This window comes from Callorhinus ursinus, unplaced genomic scaffold, assembly GCF_003265705.2.
Source record: "Callorhinus ursinus isolate GAN/ISIS: 27379988/994484 unplaced genomic scaffold, GSC_fseal_2.0 scaffold25, whole genome shotgun sequence".
In the NCBI taxonomy this organism is placed as follows: Eukaryota; Metazoa; Chordata; class Mammalia; order Carnivora; family Otariidae; genus Callorhinus; species Callorhinus ursinus.
In genome coordinates this window covers 1,513,088-1,525,204 of record NW_027397087.1, presented here as the reverse complement: position 1 = coordinate 1,525,204, position 12,117 = coordinate 1,513,088, and the positions used below count along the sequence as shown (strand labels likewise).

Genomic DNA, 12,117 nt, shown 5'->3' with positions numbered 1-12,117 from the left:
AGGAGAACCTGGGATTGTGTGACTGGAGATGGCACAGGAAGTAATACTCTGGGTATACATTTCTTGGCCGGTTGCAGCCATTTTCTTCACATATACCTATAGTCTTAGAATCAATCCTTCCAATGCTGAAACCCTCCAGCCTAAGGAATGCTTCTGGCCAGTGAACAGTATCAGCCAAGGTCCTGGCAGGAACCAGAATTCAACTTGGAGGATTCCAATGAAGAATTTAATGAAGGGACCATTAAAAAGGTATAAGCGTGGAATCCCAGAGGAACTTCAAATGCACTAGGTACACTCCAACGTCAAGGCTGTGTACTTGCTGTGTCCCTCTCAGCTACACCACCACCTCCCCATTTCCCAAAGCCCCCGCCATCCACATGGCTTCCTCATCTCATTCAGGTCTTGGCTATCATGCTACCTTCTCAAGTGAGCATTGTAGCTGCTGCTCCTCATCATTCCCTTCCTCCTCCCCCACCTAACTTTTTATAGCACCTAATATCGTCTGACATTTCTATATTTTAATTATTGATTATTTGCCTCTACTCAGAAGAATCTGTGCAGAGATTTTTGTGTGTTTTGTTCATTGCCATAATCCCAGTGCCTAGAACACTACCTGGTCCAAGGAAGAATTTCAACAAGCATTTGTTGAATTGATGAATACTAGTTGTTATTTGTTAAAGCTCATAAAGAGAACTGTCCAAAAGTGACAACTGATCCATCTTTTTGCTTCAACTGGGCTAATCCCATTCCTGCCCTTTTTGGGGAAGCCCGCTGAAACGCAAGAGCTTTTATATGGCCACAAGAGGGCGCCGTTGATCAGTTTTTCATTTTTAAAAAGTCCTTCTGAGACCCTTCACCCTCTCCTCCCCAGACCCCAAAAGAAAAGATGGGGCAGGGTCATGTCTACAGCCAAAGCAAACACAGTGTATCTCTACCATTCCAACATTGCTGTGCAAGTGAAATGCAGTTAAAACCTGTGTCAAGAATGGTCTCAAAAGGACAAAAGGTCATCAGAAAGCGAGAGCCTGAGGCATGTGTAGGAGGAAGGAGATGCCAAATCTGCAAGGAGCATTCAGAAGAAGGCAAGTGAAGCTGTCTCAGGTCCGGAGGGATCAGAGGAGACATTATGGGAGAGATGGCATTTGAATTAGGATTTGAATGATAGGAATGATAGGTAGGTGCAAAATTGTGTTTTGCTGATTTTACACACTACCTTTTATATGTCGCTTGAATTTTAGGGTAATTTTCTTCTCAGTTGAGAATGAGTAACCATCTGTGTACATGGGGAAAAAAAAGGTTAGCTTTTTAGGACATCCACTCCTATAATACATGGTGAAATATAAAAATAAAAAAGCTTTAGGAAGGACAATGGGTTGTTAAAATATTGGCTGAAAGCACGCCATATATCCACCTCATGATTCCTCAATTGAATAGCCTTTGTACCCACCCCAGAGGACGTGAAGAATGTTACAAATGAAGACATGATTTTTTTTCTACTGTTTCTTCAGTATGGAGCAGGGAATGGAAGTTCTGGGGGAGGTTTTCTTACCTCTGAGTGCAGCTTTTCTCAAAACAGGTGGAAACTGTGAATGTTTAATGAGGCCGCAGGACTCACAGACTGAATTCACAGACCAACACAATGAACACTGGTCAAACATATTCTTTATTTAAAACAGAGCCACTGCAAAGAGAAAGCAAGGGAATAGAATGAAATGAAGGGGTCAGATGTCCAAGCCAAGGTTCCCACTTGCTTCTTGGCTCACCACCAATTCAGGGCTACAGTCACGTCCCCCTTTTCCACTGGGTGCCGTGTGGAGCCCCCCACGTTGCTTCGGATTAATGCGGTAGGACTTCTTCCACCTCTAGAGTGAGGAAGGGAAATAAGACCTCCCTCAGCCTCTTCAAGGTGTCCCTGCTCATTACCATGGGTAGGGCATCCACAAGAAGGTCTGGGTTTATGTACTGCAGGTGGAAAAGCGCATAACCCAGCAGCCTAATGAAGATCATGACCATGAAGACAAGGCACCTGAAATGCCTGCAAAGAGACATTCTTGGTTAGCAAGGGGGACAGGGACAGCCCAGCATTCAGCTGTAGGAGGTGAAGCTCACACTCATAAATAACTGAATTGCTTTCTTCAGGCAAACCTGATGGAGAAGGGAGACCCAAAGAATGAGGGTAGGGGATAGGCGGTTGCAGAAAAAGATCGATGTAGTAGTTAGCCATTGCATAAGGCTCTCCTGACATGTAAGCCCTCTGACAGAATAGATGTCCATATAGAAAAAAATTGGAGATGCAAAAGGAGATTTTCCAGGTACTACATATGCAGCAGGCCTTTTGGGGGTTGCCAGAAAATGTTCAGGACTGTCACACCTATGAGTCTCATGACCAGTGGTCCTCTTCTGGTCTACTATAGCAAGAAGTTCTAGAATTTGAAATAAGATTGGGACATCTCTGACATGATGTCCAGGCAAAATCATTAGGATAGATTTTTTTTCTAAACATCAAGTGTCAAAAGAGACCAAGTTAAACAATAAAATATGTGTGTGTGTGTGTGTGTGTGTGTGTGTGTGTTGTGTGCTCCCAAGAAAATTTCACACTGAAATCTTGTCTAAAGCCTTCAGTCTTTAATTATATTGAAATGGCATAAATTGAAGCTCTTCACTAAAGTGCCACATGGAGCATTTCAGAGTTAGTCCCCTTGTTTCAAAAATTAAGACGAAAAGGCATAGAGAGTTTAGGTGATTTTTGTTTTCTAGAATGTTCAGCCTATGGTAAAAGAACTGAGAAAATTAATGAGCCCTGAACCATCTTCTCAGCAAAGAGTATAGTGGAGATTATCAGGTTCGGGATCTGAAAAATAGAAAGGGGTCATACCAAGAACCATAAGAATGGAAATGCAAAGTAAAATGAAACCTGCAGCCTTCATCTTGAAGAAATAGCTACTTTTTCCAACAAAGTAAAATGCAACCTACAGCCTTCATCTTGAAGAAATAGCTACTTTTTCTGCGTATCTCTGGTGTTGTGGAAAGGAAGGAAAGAAGAGTTGGGAGGAATCTGGGGCTGCCTGATTGTTTTCTGGCTGGTGGGTGTATTCATCCTTATTCCTTATACCCTTACCAACTCACTCGCTCCTAGAGAGTGAGTGTGGCCTAGACTGGGTAAAAACCAAGATTCTACCACTTACCTGTACCAAAAGATTCTCTTCTGTTTCTTAATGATGGTCTTCTCCTATGGGAAGCAAGAAAAGCCACAGCTGTGCCTGTCTGTGTAGTGACAGACAGGCAGTGTAGTAGGGTACCAAGAGCCACCCAGGAGTCAGGAGTCAGGCTGCCTGGATTTGAATCCTGACTTTGCCACTTCCTAGCTGCCATAGTATGGAACGAGGTACCAAACTTCATTATGTCCTAACTCTAGGTTTATTACAAAGGGGAGAGGATGCAGGGAGCAAGGAGAGAGAAGCCAGGGGAGGGAGGGATAAAGGAACACTCCAGTGTGGGACAAGGAAGACTTACCATGTTGCTTTGGATGGTCTCTACCAGAATTGACCCAGGTTTCACGATTTGGGAAGAGTTGTTCTGGGCTTTGAATCTGGGTGAAAAAAATCGGATCCAAGAATGATATAACATAATCTGGGGGGCTGATGAAAGGTGCTTTTCTAAGTCATGCAACATCAATGATTTATTTCCCAGATTCTTGATAGCATTCACAGGGTTCAACATTCAAAACTCATAACTGCTCAACATACAGAGATACCAGGAAACTGTGGTCCGTTCTCAAGGGAAAAGACAATCAGTGAAGAATAACCCTGATGTAACCCTGATGTTGGGTTGAAACTGCAGAAAGTCTCACACATACCTGGTCACCTGACTTATAAAACAAGGCACCACTGAAAATGCATGTTCTCTTAAATAAATGGTGCTGGGTCAATAGGCTCTCCACACAGAAAACCATGATCTTGATCTCTACCCCACACCATAGAAGAAAACAAATTACAGATGAATGCGAATCTAAGTACACAGTAAAATAATAAAACAAAATGGTAGGGGAAAGCATAAGAGAATAGTTTTATGACCTAAAGAAAGGACTAAGCAAAAAAACAAAAGTCAAAAACTCCAGAAAAAAACAAAAATTGGTCTGAGAAGCCCTTTGCCCTTCCAAGACATCCCAGGGACTGTCACTGCAGTCTAACAGGGACATAATTTTTCCAAACTTACACTTCTTTTTCAAGAAGCATCACCTCTTTTTCCTTTTCCATCTGCCTCAGAATTTCCTGGTATTTCTTCCCATGGAAACAAAAAGAAAAAATTGTTATAATGAAGAATTTCCCCATATTTCATTACGATGTCATTGATGATTCTCCTGAGACTAACTCCTAATACTCCAAATGGTGCATGCGTGAGTGTGCACACATGAGTAGGGAAATATTCTAATAAAAATTGGGAGATACCAGGACTAGATGGATATATCTGAAAAGAGAAAAAAGAGTTCTCAGTTTGGCTTCTGCTTGTATTCAAGTCCCAGTTCTGATGCTTACTGTCGTGTTCCCAGAGCACATTACCTAACTCCCCTAAACCCCAGTGTCCTCTTGACTATAACAATATCATCCCCATAGTTTTACTGGACAAATTAATGTAGAAAAATACTGTATGTTGAGAGTTTACAAATACTGTACGTGCCATTGCCTGGCACAAAGTAAATCCTTAACATACATCTGTTTTGTTGTTGTTGCTATTGTATAAAAGACATTTTCCCCGGTGGCAGATTTTAGCCCAATGAGAAACCAAGGAACCCATAGCTTTGGAGAAATTCTGCCTCTTCTCTGACTTGCCCCTGCCGGCAACATACCTTTATGTAGTGGGCCTGGTCCTCACAGAGCTGATGCAAAGATTGGTAGTCGCTCTCTATCTAGAAAGAAGAGAAAATCAACAAATCTCATCAGAACCAAGCCTCAGCTGCTCCTGGGGACCCTAACTGGTGCATTGGACATGTGGCTGGTTACCAAACAACTTATAATTTTAAGGGAAAACAAGCATATCACAAAGCAGTGATCTCATCATTCAGGGGCACAGTATAATTTTGAGCGAAACAAAATTTTTTTGCCAGGTTGTCGTATGCCTGTCAGGTGAAACATCAGGAGAGGTATCAGAGCACTTGGGTTTGGGATGCAGCAATAGTATTTTGAAGGGGGTGTAAAAGGGTGTTTAAGAAATGGTAAAACCAGTACTTCTAATACAAGCTTTCTTGCCCTTCACCTGTATGTGAATCAGAAATTCCTCTGCCAGTTGTTCCTGCCACTCCCCCCTCCCATGCCTCCAGCTGTCCTGTTTCTAAGACTTTGGGGTGTTCTCCCATTTAAATCCTGGCCAGACCCTCAGTGAGGAGACACTGCCTCTACCTTGAGCAGTTCCTTCTCTTGCTTTGTGCAGGACTCTGTTGACTTTTGTAGTCTGACCTGGAAGACAGCAGAAAGTTCTTAGCATTCTTTTGTGGAAGGCAAATGGGTAATGAGCACCCTCTCTCCAGACCAGCAAGGAACATGATAAAAATGGCTATCATGTCTTGAGGGATTGAGGACACATTTTCGCAATCTGGGATGGGCACTGTCATTAGCCCTATCTGATAGATGGGGAGACAAAGGCAAGAAGTTAAGTGCTTAGCTTCTTTAAAAGTCACATGGTGGTACAGCTGACATTTGAGCCTTGGTCATCTGACTGCCCAGTCTCTGAGCCTTACCATCCTCCTTCCTCTAGCCTGACTGACCAAAACTCACAGGCCTCTTTCTCCTCTCATCTTCCAGAGGGTACACTCCCATAAATCTGCAGAAAGTTTCCCAACAGGATTTCTGTCCTCTCTGGGGCATCCTGTTCATTCACTCAACAAATATTGAGCATCTACTTTGTGCCAGGCACTGTTCTAGGCACTGGAGAAATAGGAGTGAACAATATAGACCAAAACTCTCGCCCTTATTGGGTTTACCTTCTCATAGAAGACAAAGATAAACTACATTTTATTTTATTTTATTTATTTTATTTTTTTAAGATTTTTATTTATTGAGAGAGAGAGAGAATGGTAGAGAGAGAGCATGAGAGGGAGGAAGGTCAGAGGGAGAAGCGCGGGACTCGATCCCGGGACTCCAGGATCATGACCTGAGCCAAAGGCAGTCGCTTAACCAACTGAGCCACCCAGGCACCCTAGGTAAACTACATTTTAAAAAATTAAACTTTTTTGGACTATAAGCCATGGGTTGGAAAATGAGATAAGATTATTGACACATTGCTGTATAATTATGGAAGTTCGTATTCTCATCTTACCTGAATATCCATATTTTTTTTTAAAGATTTTATTTATTTGAGAAAGAGAGAGAGAGAAAGAGAGAGAGCACAAGAGTGGGGAGCGGGAGAGGGAGAAGCAGACTCCCTGCTGAGCAGGGAGCCCGAAGCAGGACTCAGTCCCGGGACTCCAGGATCATGACCTGAGCCGAAGGCAGTCGCTTAACCAACTGAGCCCCCCAGGCACCCCTGAATATCCATATTGTGTGTCATTCAGACCCTAAGCTTCTTGGCCGGTTCCTGATGTGCCTTCAGCATGTATGTTCTAGTGACTGGCGGGTGATGAGGTCTCGAGCAATCCCCTCTACTTTGATGACATTGAAGTGACCTCTGCAGTTACTTGACTAATCATGTTATGAATGCCCCACAGGCCATGAGGTAAAGGAGAGAGAACAAAGACATTGGCTCACCTCTGAGAAGTACACAAACATACCTAGCCTGGGAGAGTCCTTGAAAGTTGTTCCTCCTGAACCTAGACTTGACACACATCTCCCAGAAAGTCTCTAGGTTTGCTCTTCTACTCACCTTCAGTTCTGCCAACATCTGCTTTAGGGTTTCTTTATTAAGGCCATCATTCTTATGTCTCCTTGAAATCTGAAATACCATCCCCAAAACCATGAACTGAGTGAGGCACACAGACATCAAAAACTGGGATAGTGGCCAACTTTGGGGTCTCGGGGCTATGGAATGGTGGTGGTTAATGAACTTAGATCCCAGGTAGAAGCTTCTGATAGAAGAGTGTCTCCTTCTTGCTCATGGGAACTACCTGACTCCAGGCTGGCTGGAAAGACCTTTTTGCTCCCATAGGCCGTGAAAACAACTGCCCAGGGAGCAAGGAGGAAGGGGAGGGGGGCGCAGAACAGTTGCGGGGAGGGAGGGAAAAATCTTTTCTCCTATAGTCAGTCCCTTAGCTCTCTCAGCAGATCTGTAATCCAAGGGAACAAATGGGTGTGTTCATCAGAGTTTGTCCTAAGTGGGTGGCAGAGGGGAGGAAGCACACCCATTTAGCCGGTTGCTCCTTCTTGGGTCTTTCTGACTAGAGAGTTCAGGAGTTCAGACGATTCTGTCAAGATTCCTAAAAAATCAGCCTCCTTCAAGGGGGGACTACCTTACCTTCTTCTGAAGCTCCACCACATTCCTGCTCAGAATCTTGTTACTTTTCTCCTGTGGAAAGGAAGGAGTAAAGGGGATACACCTGCTCTGTTTCTGTACTTTCCCTCTCCCGGGTCTCTAAAATATGGTCTGGGGATGAGTGTATTGATGGGGAAAAGGACACTGTGGCCCCACACAGAGGAAATGGGAAGACAGCCAACACCTGGGGCCCCCATGCCAAGCGCTTCATTCTCAGAGCACTCTCGTCTGATTTCTCCAGATGTAGCAAGGACCATGGATGATGATCCCCTGGCAAAGAGAGAGCAGCAGCAGACTGCAAGCCAAATATGTCACAAGGTCCTTTTCTAGACACCTTCTTACCAGCTTTGCTGTCTCTGATTCCAGGTTCCTCAAGGTTTCCTCCTTCTCTGATGCAATATGGTTCAACTCCTCCCTCTCGTTGGCTTGTGCTAGTGACAAGGCAGTCTCTCCTTCCAGACTGAAAAATACGGACACCCAGATGTGGATCACTCATGAGGACACTGCCAGTGCCCCAGCTTAGGAAGCCAAGGTCTTGGGGCAGTGGGGGCTGGGTGCTATACTGATTGCCAAATGCAGTGGCAATACAACGTCAGCCTCATGTGGAAATTTAATGCAAGAATCTCTACGTAAAGCCTCTGGGACATCACAGTTCATGGTTCAGAATTTAACACACCAAGATTTATCAATAAAAAAGGAAACCTTCCTCCCAGCTTCTCTTTATTCCAAGGGCCGTTCTGTTGAGGAGGAGCCCTTCCCTCACCAACTGCAAAGCCTGACCTTTGAATAGCTTCTTCCTTCTCTTGAATTTTCCTGAGAAGAACTTGATTTGCCTCATCCAGTCTCTGCAGGTCCTTTTCAAGGTCTGAGTTCAGATAGTCAAGGTTTTGTTTTGTGACTTCTAATTTCGGTATTTCCATCATCTCCTGCCTACAGGAAAATCAGCTTTCTTATTGAGCTCAGGACAGGAAAACAGAGGAGCCCTAAGAAGGTTTCCCTGGGATCATGACCTGAGTTGAAGGCAATCGCCTAACTGACTGAGCCACCCAGGTGCCCTTCAAATCACATTTTAATTTTAAATATTGTAAATGGAACCCATTAAAACACAAAACTTTTATAAAGCAGAAGAAAATTTTTTTTCATATGAACAATTATGCTCCAACTTACTTATTTTTTAAAAATTTTTATGGAGTATGTGGAATCCAAGCTACACCTATAAAGCATGTAAAGATCTGCCAGGATGAGGGGATTTCTTCAGTACCTTTTGTTACAGTCTCCTGAGGAGTTTATGCTGCGTATTTTCTACCCCAGTCAAGTAGGCCCACAGGCTGGGTCGGGGGCAGGGGTGGGAGTGGATCTTTTCTCCAAATCTGACTGACTTGCTTTTTGAGGCCTTAGCTATTTCTAAAAACCCTACCATTAGTAACATGAGGAAGTCCAAAGATCTGAAACTAAAGTCTTTTCTCCCCTGGAAGGCCCCCGGGCCTGAGGAGATAATGTCCTGCATCATGGAGCTTCTCTTCCTTACTGGATTGGGGCACATCCTTCCCATAGCAGCTCCTCTACTGAACTTTATCATCTTTATTACTTACACATCATCCAGCGGGTCCTGTCCAGCTACTTCCATTGTGGGTTTCCTAAAATGTTAACACACACATTTATTATAGAAACGTAGCCCCTAATGCCCAACATAGTAACAGTTGCCTCACACTAGCGCAGGAGGGAGCAGGCAAAAATTTGACCAGGCAAGACAGAGCTGAGAAGAGACCCATGCCTCCTAGACCCTCCTGTTTACCAGCATCACCTGCAATGTTTTACTAAATTCCGGTAATCCAGCTTGTGTTTCAACTTCAAATTGCATAAGTGAATCCCACTGGAGTACAGAAATCTTGTTTTCACAGTTTTTCACATTTTCGCTACTTTTCCCTTTCCTGGCCTGCATTTGTCTGGTCACAGGTAAAGCACTAAGGGCACTCAAGCTTATGTCTTTTGGCAAATGCACTGAGAGTTTATTTCTAACCCAGATCTCCAGGGAAACTTAGGGGGAAAAATAATAGAGAATAGCCAGAGGGTGCCATAAAGCTGGCTGCCTGATTTCTAGGTCTATTGCCATATGAGTTCTAACAAGTTCTAGATATCACAGGCTGAGTCGATTCTGAAATAGCAGCAAAAGCAGTGGAGTGGACAGCAGGATACACCTACCAACAGGAAGAAACAAATGTTGGGCTCCTAGGGACAGTGTCTCCTAACCGTTGCCCCAAGACTAAAGTTCAGGACTGAAACCAATCTAAGAAAAGTAGAGTTCCACACTCCCCTCTCCTTTCATGTGCCAGCTTCTCTTTTTTTTCTCTTTCCTCTGAAGCTTTTCACCTTTAATTCTCTTTTTAATTCCTTCTCGCACCTCCTTCCCCTTTCATCGCTCCCCTGCATTTTTCCTGCTTTCTTTACACACAAGGCATCCCAGCCTTTGATGATGCCCTCCACACTCACCCTTCTCTTCCCCACTGAGATTTCTTTAGTTCCCACTGAGATTTCCAACCGATTGTCAGAACTTTCAGGAAAGGTATCTCCTTACTGATTGAGGCCTCCACATATCACCAGACCTGTCCTCTCCAGCGGGGTGGGGCAGCATGTCATAGTGGGTAGGGGTGGGGGACAGCAACAACTCCACATCACCCCTGTAGGCAGCATGGGAGCAGAGTTCAGAGCTGCAGGGCAATTGAAGTCTCTTTCCTACACAGCGGTAAGATCTATGGAACACATTTCTGGACACAGGGTCAGTCCCTTCTGAGATGGCAGTCAGCTCTATGGAACACGTTTCTTCATGTCCCCAAGCCCCTAGGCCCAGTGGCCGTTGAGATCACTCTCTCTTCCTTCTTCAACTCCTTGTGATACGTGTGCAGCCTGCTGCACCCAAATCCAAATTACACATTTCTCTTGAAGGCATCCGAGAGCTATGGGCCATGGGGTAGGAAGGTCTGAGAGCAGGCCCAGAGGAATCAGAGATATCTTCTCTATGGGCCAAGCAAGCCCTCCTTCTCACCAAGTTGGATTCTTGGAGCTACAAAAGAAATTCCTTTATTTTCCCTGAACTGGCACTGCCAACACATGGGGAAAGAAAGGTCTGATGTTTCAAAGATGGAGTGGAACAGGAAGGAGGAAAGAGGAGTGTTAGGTCCCGAAACCTGATTCCACTGCCTCCTCCCTCAAAATTCCTCCTCATTTTCTGAGGTGTTAGGTTACTGGAGCACTAGATGGGATTTCACACGCCAGTGTCACTCTGCTAGGCAGTTCTGGATTCTCTGATTGAGAAGATGAGGCAGTATGCAGAACTGGAGAGAGATTAGTGAAGGTGTGTACTTGGATTTCAGATCTGTCCCTTGCTGTCCCTTACACTCCAATCACTCCTCCATGATGTCAGTGTAACCTTTCCCAGCAGAACTGTGCTAATCTCAAGTCCCTGGAAAGGCCTTCCAGAACATACCACTGCCTCTCCAAGAAAATAACTCTCCCACACAATAATATCTGTCATTTAATTGTATCCATCCTTCTCAGCTCAATTCAAATGCTGCTACTTCCACACCTTCCCAGATACCTTGCCTCCAAGCCCAGCAGAACGAATCCCTCCAACCTCTGTTCTCCTCTTTTGGTATCTTATATTGTTTTTAGGAATGTGTACGCACTGGTCTTTATTCCACAGTTAGGCTAAAAACCCCTTGAGGGAGCACCTGGGTGGCTCAAATGGTTGGGCGTCTGCCTTCTGCTCAGGTCGTGGTCCCGGGGTCCTGGGATTGAGTTCCGCATCGGAATCAGACTCAGCGGGAAGCCTGCTTCTCCCTCTCCCTCTGCCTCTCCCCCTGCTCATGTACTCTCTCTCTGTCTTGAATAAATAAAATCTTAAAAAAAAAACCAACCCTTGAGAGAGTGTGCTTTAATTGAAGCCATTTTTTTTAAAAACTCTTTTTTTTTAAAGATTTTATTTATTTATTTGAGAGAGAGAGAGAGAGAATGAGAGATAGAAATCACGAGAGGGAAGAGGGTCAGAGGGAGAAGCAGACTCCCCGCTGAGCAGGAAGCCCGATGTGGGACTCGATCCCGGGACTCCAGGATCATGACCTGAGCCGAAGGCAGTCGCTTAACCAACTGAGCCACCCAGGTGCCCCTTAATTGAAGCCATTTTGATTTCCCTCCCCAGTTGAGCTCCAGGAGAGCCGTGTACATAGAATCCATTGGGGATAGTACCCCCTGGAGTTGTTGAAGAAGGGGGTGGCTTCGAAAATGGAGAGTGGAAATAGGCTGGGTAGGGACAGAGAGCACCTGAGTGTCATTCCATCCTGGCATTTCAGAGGTGTGTTACCTTGGGCAAGTTACTCTCTGAGCTCAAGTCTTCTGACCTGTGAGATGGGCATTATTCCTACTTCACGAAGTTGTGGTGGAGATGAAATGAAATAATATATGTGAAGCTCTTAACACTGTGTGTGGCACACAGAAGCACTTAATTCCCCTCCATTCTCCCCCACAGCACATGCTCCATTTTTCTGTCTATTACCTTCGCACATGGTGTTATGCTGAATGTTTTTAGAAGAAGTGAATGAATAAATGACTCCTTCCACTCCCTTTATCTAGAACAGGTGTTCTCCTCCCTTTCCTTCTTAC

General features: G+C 44.6%; 1 protein-coding gene and 1 long non-coding RNA gene across 6 annotated transcripts; one reads left to right on the top strand and one right to left on the bottom strand.

Moving 5' to 3' along the window:
- Positions 1-1,654: 1,654 nt before the first annotated feature.
- LOC112833362 (transmembrane and coiled-coil domain-containing protein 5B-like) lies at positions 1,655-10,141 on the bottom strand. Of its 5 annotated transcripts, none has more exons than XM_025884483.2 (12): positions 9,952-10,103; positions 9,054-9,098; positions 8,242-8,391; positions 7,804-7,921; positions 7,444-7,494; positions 6,856-6,924; positions 5,397-5,453; positions 4,847-4,906; positions 4,216-4,280; positions 3,514-3,589; positions 3,186-3,229; positions 1,655-2,035 (listed from the first exon to the last, which is right to left on the bottom strand). In XM_025884483.2, the coding sequence occupies exons 2-12, from the start codon at positions 9,086-9,088 to the stop codon at positions 1,837-1,839; spliced, it is 924 nt and encodes a 307-aa protein (XP_025740268.1). In that variant the 5' UTR covers positions 9,089-9,098; positions 9,952-10,103; the 3' UTR covers positions 1,655-1,836. The 5 variants fall into 5 exon arrangements, with proteins under 5 accessions (XP_025740268.1, XP_073733544.1, XP_073733543.1 ...); XM_073877443.1 differs by having other exon boundaries at positions 1,655-1,862; XM_073877442.1 differs by lacking the exon at positions 6,856-6,924 and having other exon boundaries at positions 9,952-10,141.
- LOC141370040 (uncharacterized) lies at positions 10,141-11,331 on the top strand. Its single transcript, XR_012373732.1, has 3 exons — positions 10,141-10,204; positions 10,700-10,813; positions 11,230-11,331. It is a non-coding gene; the product is annotated as an uncharacterized lncRNA (long non-coding RNA).
- Positions 11,332-12,117: the final 786 nt, after the last annotated feature.